The sequence below is a fragment of the Pangasianodon hypophthalmus genome, chromosome 21, assembly GCF_027358585.1.
Source record: "Pangasianodon hypophthalmus isolate fPanHyp1 chromosome 21, fPanHyp1.pri, whole genome shotgun sequence".
Classification (NCBI taxonomy): domain Eukaryota; kingdom Metazoa; phylum Chordata; class Actinopteri; order Siluriformes; family Pangasiidae; genus Pangasianodon; species Pangasianodon hypophthalmus.
In genome coordinates this window covers 9,371,224-9,381,712 of record NC_069730.1, presented here as the reverse complement: position 1 = coordinate 9,381,712, position 10,489 = coordinate 9,371,224, and the positions used below count along the sequence as shown (strand labels likewise).

At 38.8% G+C, this 10,489-nt stretch overlaps 1 protein-coding gene across 12 annotated transcripts in view; it reads right to left on the bottom strand.

Annotated features, from left to right (window-relative positions):
* Positions 1-2,128: 2,128 nt before the first annotated feature.
* LOC113543049 (neuropilin-1a) overlaps positions 2,129-10,489 on the bottom strand; it is a 136,900-nt gene continuing 128,539 nt past the window's right edge. For 7 of the 12 annotated variants that reach the window (XM_034314907.2, XM_034314909.2, XM_034314910.2 and 4 more), the window contains 2 exons: positions 8,613-8,651; positions 2,129-4,606 (listed from right to left, as the gene is read on the bottom strand). In XM_034314907.2, the coding sequence (XP_034170798.2) occupies positions 4,323-4,606; positions 8,613-8,651 (323 nt within the window). In that variant the 3' untranslated portion in view covers positions 2,129-4,322. Of the gene's footprint in view, positions 4,607-5,950; positions 6,398-8,612; positions 8,652-10,489 lie in introns of those variants that run through there. The other 5 variants (XM_034314908.2, XM_053227611.1, XM_053227610.1 and 2 more) reach the window with 5 other exon arrangements.

The following is a 10,489-nucleotide window of genomic DNA, read 5'->3' as shown; positions in this document are numbered from 1 at the left end:
TCGAAGAGCTCTAGGAAGGCCTCCGGATCATCCATGGAGGCTATCTTGGTGAGAATCATGTGTGGCAGGGGACACAGCTGGAGATGTGGTGGGCTGCAACAGCTTGTAGAGTGCCCACTGACTCTCAGTCTGTTCCTGCATGAGGGCTTTGAAGCGCAACTGCTGCTCGTTGCACGGGTTGAGGAGCGCTTGGTGTTTGGGTTTGGTGGAGGATAGTGAGGGCCTTGACAATCTCGTTGAGTGGGGAAGCTTCCATGGCGGTTTTGGAGTCTTCTCCGGTTTCAGGTTTCGGCACCGCTGTATAATTCGGTGTGTGAGGGTGTGGAGGAAGACTCGAGAGGCAGGCGGAATTTTAGCTCTGGGATCGCGTTTATGCAGTCCACGCTTTTCAGACAGCGCACTTTCAAAAACCCAAGCAACTCAACAGAAAAGGGTCCTTCCTGGACAGCTTTTTCTCCATCAAGTTCAAGTTCTGCAGTGTGTGTGTGCTTGTCTGCCAGCTATATCATATTCTCTCTGTCTGGTCACGGGAGTCACTGACAGCACAAAAGAGACACGAATAAGTAGACTGGTGGTAATAAGACAAAGGTGAGAATCATCACGTTACCTGCCAGTTTGACCCGCCTCCTCTTCGTCCACAGCTGACACTCGACCACATCCCCGCTGCCACAGTATACATCTGTGGATGAGTAATGACTCATAATCGCAGTATCTGGTGTTACCCAGAAGAGCATAGGTTCCCTTTTGAGTCTGGATCCTCTGGAGGTTTCTTGTTCGTGTCGTCTCAGGGAGATTTTCCTTGCCATCGTCACCTCTGGCTTGCTCATTAGGGAAAAATGTAAATCTATATCTGGATTTCTGTAAAGCTACTTTGTGACAAAGTCCATTGTTAAAAGCTCTATATAAATAAATTGAACTGAACTGAAGATAGAGGGATACAATGTCATTATTCCCAGAACCCACAGGCAAATGAGCACAACATGTTTCAGTAAAAGTACAAGCAAAAACACATCTAAATTATTCTCAGAATATGGTGGCAGACCTATCCATTAATGTATTGGTCATTATATAATTTAAAAAAAAAAAAATCAAGTAACCCCACATAAAGACATAATTCCAAATGTGTATATATTGCTTTTCAAAATGTCACTATATTTTCTCATTTCAGCCAAAGTTTTCATCCCTTATCACAATCACTGTAACCTTTACGTTATGGACACAGTAACATATAGGATCAGTTTTACTGAAACAAATTATTGATTATCCTTCTAAAAATGGCAGCATTTAAGTCTATTTAAGCATTCAGTCTGTTGAAGCATCCACAGAACTACAGAATTATTTTAACTAGCAATGGTCATTTCTGATTGTAAACAGAGTTTTGGCACCAACCTTGGATTTACTAAAGAGTGTCAATATTTCTAGTTCCTAAATCAGAAGTCCTAAATCCTAAATCTCCATACGGGAGTATGTACAATTTAGCATAGCAATCAGACCATAGGCTTTTGCTATTGTTTTTGATGGGGTTGATTATAATTTGGTTTGAAAATTTTGAGATATAGTAGTAGCCATAACTATTAGCCCTAATATTATTTAACTCATGATAATAAACCTTTCAGTTGCATGTGGTATAGGAGTGGAATGGTTGAAAGATAACAGTATGGAATGATACAATCCAATATCAGTTTTTGGTATAGCATGGTATAAGCTGACACAAAGTGATAAGATTTGTATGGACAAATGTAATGTTTTATATTAGCAGTTTTTTTCCTCTGCTTTTTACCAGGTACGTATATTAGTTCTTTAAAAGCAGACAGCTCATCAAAGGATATAACATATTTGGAAATGTTTTTGTTGTTTTTGCAATGTGATTATCTGTATCAATTGAGTATATTATTCATAGTATACTGTCATTACTGGTATACCACCACACTCTAGTCTGAATTTGGTGCTGTATTAAAGTAAGAGTTAAGGTGGGTACGACTGTCACATTTGTGTGAGTGTGAGGCCTGGTCATACTGTAGTGTGAGGGCATGTCATGTGGATTAGGTGTGTGTGTCACTACAAAAATGGTAGAGTTCATGATGTTTGAACACACACACACACATAAACCAGACTTACAAAAACTTACTTTCACTAAATAAAATTTTACAATGCAAAAACATCATTATTACATTAATTAAGAACAAGTACTTTATCATCTCTTTGGAATGTAGTAGTTGTTGAATGAATGGGTATGTTAGTGAGTTAGATTAAGACTGGACAGTGGTTTTCTTGTGTTTCTCCTGAAATATAACCTGTTAGAAATGACTAAAAACTGATAAATTAATCAGCAAATAAATGTACGACTGGAACTTGAGTGATGAGTGGTTTGATGTAAATTAAAAGTAATTATTCTGGCAGATGAAAAAACTGGTAAAGTATGGTTAGTGTACATATACTGTATAACCCTGTTTACTGAACACAGGATAACTGCCAGGAGGCTGTTTTTTTTAAATGTCAATACATGTCAAGACCTTTACCACAAAGTCACATGGTGACATATATAAAATGCAATCATCAATAACCATTGCTCCCGTTGGAAACTTCTCACAAAATTTGGCTTCACTCCTTTCTGAAACACTGTTATAAACCCAAAGGGTTTGTGACACCTGTGCTCCTCCTTCCAGCCCTGGTAAACAACATAGATTTTGCAGGGTTGATTGCATGTGTCTGCCAACAGGGATTGTGCCAAACATGCCTGGTGTCATCTATAAATTCAATTGGTGTCATCCTGTGTCTCACTGCTGTGAGTGTGGTTTCACACAGCTCTGTCACAGAGGGATCAACAGCTGAAGATTGGAGTGCTGGCTCCAATGCAAGCAACAGTAGTTCACTGCCTGTGTGTGCAATGTGGAAGACCATGTCATAAGAGTTCTCCAGAACATATGCAGTGCATCCGTATTCAGTGTTTGGGCATTGTTTGCCTGAACATAACACTTTTTCCAGTGAAGCCACCTGTAAGGCTTTTGCTAAGGAGACACAGAGGATGAACCTCATTCTGTGTTGATATGGGGAGGTGGAGGGAAGATTCTCTCCGGTCTTCATATGCAAGGCAGTGGAATTTGCACACAACACAGCATCATGAGTGTGGAATTACGAGGGCAATCCATTCCATTATGTTTGCGGCCTTCTCGTGAGCTGTGGTGCCTAGATGAGGGCTCAGTATGCCAAGGGAAGATGGAGGGTAACCTACTCTAGCCTGTATATGAATGTAAATGGAACCCATTAACTTTGCAAGCTCAGGAATGTGAGGTAAGTGCCTCATGAATTAATCCAATTGAAGAACTTGTTAAGTTTGTATGACACTAACACCAACTTTGGAGGACAGGTTTACCTGTAGCTCCAACCATAGACACAAGCTGTTTCTCAGATAGCTTGAAAAAGCCCAGTGTGTACATGGCAAAAAGAAGAAAGTGGAAACCGACCACTGATGACATTGCATAACATCATAAAGTCACGTGTCATGTGGCTTTGTGGTAAAGGTCTTAACATGTGCTCATGTGTACAAGAAGGTTTCCGGGGGGGGGGGGGGGGGGGGGTGTTTAAACACTGCCCCTGGTGGTTAGGTGGGATAAATAGAACTGAACAAATGTGCTTTGGTTATATGTGAGGGCAGAGAGATAGACAACTGCAGACCTCAGGAACAGGAATTTTCCAGACGGTGTTGCAATTTGATGTGACCTAAGTGACTTTACCTAATTTACCTAATAACATTATTTTTATTCTGTCAGTTGATTTACCACCTTGTCTGTATATAGTTTAAAGGAGATAACAGCACAAAAATGGGAAACAGGGCACAAAAATACAATATTTTCTTTTTTTTTTTTTCAGTTTTGAATTTCGACCTGCAGAATGCAATGGCAGATGAGGACTGTAGTGAGACCATATGTATTGAGAGCATATGTAAAAAGGAAACAAAAACATCTAAAAAAAAAAAAAGGTACTATTTGAGTTTAACATAAGCCACAAGTCACACACAGGCACATGCCACTCTCTACACATGGTTCTCTTCTTTAAAGAAAAAAAAGGTTCCACAAAATAGATGGAATCCACACGAGTGGTCACATTACCAGCATCCAAGTATTAAAAATCGAGAAATAAAATCAGACCAACCAACCAGGTGCTAATTACCAGTAAACTGTATATTGTCTTTTGTTTAGGGTACCCTCTGGAGGTCAGTCCCTCTCACTGCATCTCCTGAGAAAACCATGAGTCAGTCTTGAACTGTCAAAGGTCACAAGCTTTAATTAAATGTTCTCTTAGAGTTTGCATAGCATTGGTTCTTATGCCTCTGTGTACGATTTCTGTGCGCTCACTTTCTCCTGCTTGAGCTTGAGGCCATCAACCAGCTCAAACTTGTAGTTCTCAAGGGCAGAAACGGTTTGCTCAGGATTGTGGGAGCAAGCACAGTAGAGCACTGCAACACACACAGCCCCTAGCAGCACACCCACGGCACTCATCACGATGATGGTGATCAGAATGGGGTTCAGTGTCTTCAACATGGAGCCACCCCGCAGCCCGAACCTCCACACAAAGTCCTTAGAATTCTGCTCAACATCACACTCTGCTGAGAGAGAGGGAGAGAGAGTGTGTTACAGACAAATGCTGTCTGTTTCCGGAGAACTGATCCCTGGTTGTCATGTTGCTTCCTGTTTCTAATGTCGTAATGGCAGAGAAAGGGTTGTTATATTCAGCGGAGGAGACGGAGTTGAGTAAAGAAGGCATTCAAATAAAATGGTCACAGCTGGGGCAGCTGGTATGAATGTGCTAGCAGGGCTAAACCCCCTGTTTTTCAAAGATAAAAAATAATCAATATAAGGTTTCATTTTTTGCCATCAGAATATTCACTGTTAACAAATTTCTTTTCATGGAATGGGAGTGAGCAACAGTACCACCAACAGAAAAAGACACATAATGGTATGAAGAAGCAAAGGTCAGGCAGATTTTAACAAGCCCACAGAAGTAGATTCATGCAGCATATCACTCATAGTCATGCCAGGTCATTACATAGATTTTAAAGTTGGCTGAATCGACAACACGCACGTGAAGACAAACTCTAAATGTGCTGCATTACAATTCATTTACAGCAGCTCCATGATCAATCAGTCTGAGCTGCACACATGCAAGAGGATCAAGCGTCTAAACCAGGGGTCCCCAAATTGGGTAGTGAGAGAAACTCACAATCTCCTCTTTTGTTTCATTCATTTATTTTACAAATTAATATTAGAAATATTGAATATGGACTTTGTGTGCTAATATTTTGAAATATCACTGGGAGTCTGATTCAAACAAGCCATTATTCTACACTTTTATTAAGTAGTAACACTAACTGCATTCCCTATTACAGTTAGTGTTTTAAACATCTCTCATGTAGTCTTCAAATCTACTGAAATGTTTGTTTTGCATACCAGTCTTCTGGATTTTTTAGATTAAGTAAATACTTGTAAAGTCAGAGATTTCAATTTGAGGCACAGCTTATGATGACAGTTACAATCATGTCAGAAATTATTTAAAGATAGACAGAGCTTGTGAGTTTAACATTGCTGTGCATGAAATCACTAAATATTTTACAGAGCCATGTTTTACTCTGACATGTCATTTAGTGAATGTCGCTCTTAAACGTCCAGATGTACATAAAATACCCAGGCGAGTGTGTGAACAGTACTGCTCACGCTGGTGCAGCTTCTGCATGCGCACACACAGTAACATGTCAAGTATAAACCCCCTTTTCTTTGCGTCAGGCTATATCGCACCAACTCAACATGGATTATTCAACATATATTAATACATTTTTTTAAATAATTACATATATGTATGTATGCATATACACACACATTATATGAGTGTGTGTGTATATATATTAATATAATTAATATAATTCTGGAGCTCACAGATGCTCCAGAAGGAAAAACCATGCATTAAGAGCCGGGGGGTGAAAACTTTTTGAACTTGAAGATCAGGGTAAATTTTATTTATTTTGTCTTCTGGGAAACATGTAACTATCTTCTGTAGCCTCTGAAGGGCAGTACTAAATGAAAAAATATGATATTTAGGCAAAATAAGAAAAATGTACACATCTCCATTCTGTTCAAAAGTTTTCACCCCCCGGCTCTTAATGCATGTTTTTTTCCTTCTGGAGCATCTGTGAGCGTTTGAACCTTCTGTAATAGTTGCATATGAGTCCCTCAGTTGTCCTCAGTGTGAAAAGATGGATCTCAAAATCATACAGTCATTGTTGGAAAGGGTTCAAATACACAAAAAATGCTGGAAAACAAAAGAATTTGTGGGACCTGACGGATTTTTCTGAAGAACAGCAGGCAGTTTAACTGTTCAGGACAAACAAGGGACTCTTGAACAACTATAAGTAAATAAAAAAACACAGCTGTGGATCATACAAGTAACAACACAGTATTAAGAATCAAGGGTATGTAAACTTTTGAACGAGGTCATTTTTATAAATTCAACTATTATTTTCTCTTGTGGACTATATGTAAACATCTTTTATGTGAAATATCTTATTCAAGTCAGCACTAAATAAACAATAACATGCATTTTGTATGATCCCTCTTATTTTGGTAAAAATAATAAACATTTTGCAGATTCTGAAAGGGGTATGTAAACTTTTGACCTCAACTGTATATATATATATATATATATATATATATATATATATATATATATATATATATATATATATATATATACATACACTGCTCAAAAAAATTAAAGGAACACTTTAGATCTCAATGGGGAAAAATATCATGCTGGATATCTATACTGATATGGACTGGGTAATGTGTTAGGAACGAAAGGATGCCACATATGGAAATGAAAATTATCAAACTACAGAGGGCTGAATTCAAAGACACCCCGAAAATCAAGGTGAAAAAATTTCATTGCAGCAACTCAAAATGGTACTCAGTAGTTTGTATGGCCCCCATGTGCTATTTTAATTTATTTATTTATTTATTTATTTATTTATTTAGCTATTTAGCTATTTCATGCCTGACAACGTCGGAGCATGCTCCTAATGAGACGACGGATGGTGTCCTAGGGTATTTCCTCCCAGATCTGGACCAGGGCATCTCTGAGCTCCTGGACAGTCTAAGGAGCAACCTGGCGGTGTCAGATGCACCGAAACATAATGTCCCAGAGGTCTTCTATTGGATTTAGGTCAGGCGAGCGTGGTATTGATGCCATTCAATGGTATCAATTCCTTCATCCTCCAGGAACTGCCTGCATGCTCTCGCCACATGAGGCCGGGCATTGTCGTGCACCAGGAGGAACCCAGGACCCACTGCACCAGCGTAGGGTCTGACAGTGGGTCAAAGGATTTCATCCTGATACCTAATGGCAGTCAGGGTGCCATTGTCTAGCCTGTAGAGGTGTGTGCGTCCCTCCATGGATATGCTTCCCTAGACCATCACTGACCCACCACCAAACCGGTCATGCTGAATGATGTTACAGGCAGCATAACGTTCTCCACGGCTTCTCCAGACCCTTTCACGTCTGTCACATGTGCTCAGAGTGAACCTGCTCTCATCTGTGAAAAGCACAGGGCGCCAGTGGCGGACCTGCCAATTCTGGTGTTCAATGACAAATGTCAATCGAGCTCCATGGTGCCGGGCAGTGAGCACAGGGCCCACTACAGGTCGTCGGGCCCTCAGGCCACCCTCATGAAGTCTGTTTCTGATTGTTTGGTCAGAGACATTTACACCAGTGGCCTGCTGGAGGTCATTTGGTAGGGCTCTGGCAGTGCTCATCCTATTCCTCCTTGCACAAAGGAGCAGATACCAGTTCTGCTGATGGGTTAAGGACCTTCTACGCCCCTGTCCAGCTCTCCTAGAGTAACTGCTTGTCTCCTGGAATCTCCTCCATGCTCTTGAGACTGTGCTGGGCAGCAAACCTTCTGGCAATGGCACGTATTGATGTGCCATCCTGGAGGAGTTGGACTGCCTGTGCAACCTCTGTAGGGTCCAGGTATCGCCTCATGCTACAAGTAGTGACACTGACCCTAGCCAAATGCAAAACTAGTGAAAAACAGTCAGAAAAGATGAGTAGGGAAAAAAATGTCAGTGGCCTCCACCTGTAAAACCATTCCTGTTTTGGGGGTCGTCTCATTGTTGCCCATCTAGTGCACCTGTTGTTAATTTCATTAACATCAAAGCAGCTGAAACTGATTAACAACCCCCTCTGCTACTTAACTGACCAGATCAATATCCCAGGAGTTTAATTGACTTGATGCTATACTCTGATTAAAAGTGTTCCTTTAATTTTTTTGAGCAGTGTATATTTAGAACACACACAGACACACACACAGACACACACGTGTATATATATATATATATATATATATATATATATATATATATATATACACGTGTGTGTCTGTGTGTACAGACACACACGTGTATATATATATATATATATATATATATATATATATATATATATATATATATATATACACGTGTGTGTCTGTGTGTGTGTGTGTGTGTGTGTTCTAAATATACACGTATTGACTTTATAATGTCTAATTGAAGTCAGGTCTTGTAATGCAAGGGCTGACATACCAGGTTTAGCTGTACGAGTAGTCACCTCAAACTCTGGATCTGAAACACACAGAAAAATACCTTAGCACCTCATCCATATATATATATATATATATATATATATATATATATATATATATATATATATATATATATATATATATATAATTGACATTTGTCAATTATATATATATATATATATATATATATATATATATATATATAATATATATATATATATATATAATTGACATTTGTCAATTTTATATATATATACATATATATATATATATATATATATATATATATATAATTGACAAATGTCAATTATATATATATGCAATTATATATACCATGCCCCCGCTGTCACGTATATATATATATATATATATATATATATATAAATATATAATATATATATATATATATATATATATATATAATTGACATTTGTCAATTTTATATATATATACATATATATATATATATATATATATATATATACGTGACAGCGGGGGCATGGTGGAGCGGGGGCATGGTCGAGCGTCGGCTGCGAACAGAGAGGAGGCGGGTTGAAGTGGCAGCAGTGCTAGACTGGTAATCTGGCATACCGGCAGGGCTGGACTGGGAAAAAAAATCGGTCCTGGCATTTTTTTGGTCCAGGCGGCCCACCACCACTTCGACGTATATATATATATATATATACCCAAAGAAAAGAAGCTTAAGGTCAAAGTATTTATTGAATTAATTTTAATTTATTTAAAAATATAAGTATGCAACTGTGTACAACATATACTAGAATTTAAAATGTTGCCAGTATTGATAACGCTGCTGTGAAAGTTTCGGAACTGCCGACGAGGAAGAGGCTACTGCTGCAACAGCCCCTACAGAGAACATGTCGGTAATCTTCGCACATCTCGCGGTATCCGCCTACAAACTTTTGAGCTTCTTTTCCCTGAGCTTTTCAGCACCACCTTTTCCACCTTTTTTAAAAAACAAACAAACAAACAAACAAACAAATAAATAAATAAAAATAACATTGTACCGGCCCGATAGTGCGTCGGCCCACCGGGAAAATGCCCGGTATGCAGTGCTGGAATGGTAAGATGGCAGGGAAAAGAAGGGAAAAGAAGCTCAGCATAAAGAAGCTCAAAAGTTTGTAGGCGGATGCCGCGAAATGTGCGAAGATTACCGACATGTTCTCTGGCTGATTCTTGTTCTTGGCTAAACAGGAGTGGAATCTAATGTGGTTTTCTGCTTCAAGGTTTCATGTGTTGTGCGGTCTGAGATGCTTTTTTGCTCACCACTATTATAAAGAGTGGTTATTTGATTTGCTGTAGACTTCCTGCACAAATCAGTCTGGACATTTTCCTCTGATTAAAAAAAATCTAATTTGAAGCCTGTGTATGGCTTTTAACTTAAGGTGGTTTGGTGTGTTCTTTGCTACACAAATAAAAACAGCCTAAAATAGTGATGTCCTGAAACAGTTTTTGCTTTAACAGTTTAAAAGACAACTAGTTAAATACTTCAATTACTGGTTGACTAATAAAATTTAGTAGTCATTCAACCCCTAAACTGCATACCGTTTCAGACAGAGCCTTATTTTACCACCAGGGGCGATGTCTTACTGTGGAAAAGGCACGCTGTGAGCTAAGCTGAGCAGAGGTTTTGAAAAGAAGACTAGTTCTGAGAAAGGATTGGTATAAGTTAATGGCATACAGTATATAAGAGAATAAAGGGTTTTTCCCCCTCTACCAGCATAAAGGAAGAAGATGTGTCTAATGGTGAGTGAATTTGAATCAGTTGAACACTTGCTGTTGGCAGTAAGCATGAATTATTTAAATTGTTTACTTTGATGCTATAATTTACTACAAGCTATATACACTCACTGTCCACTT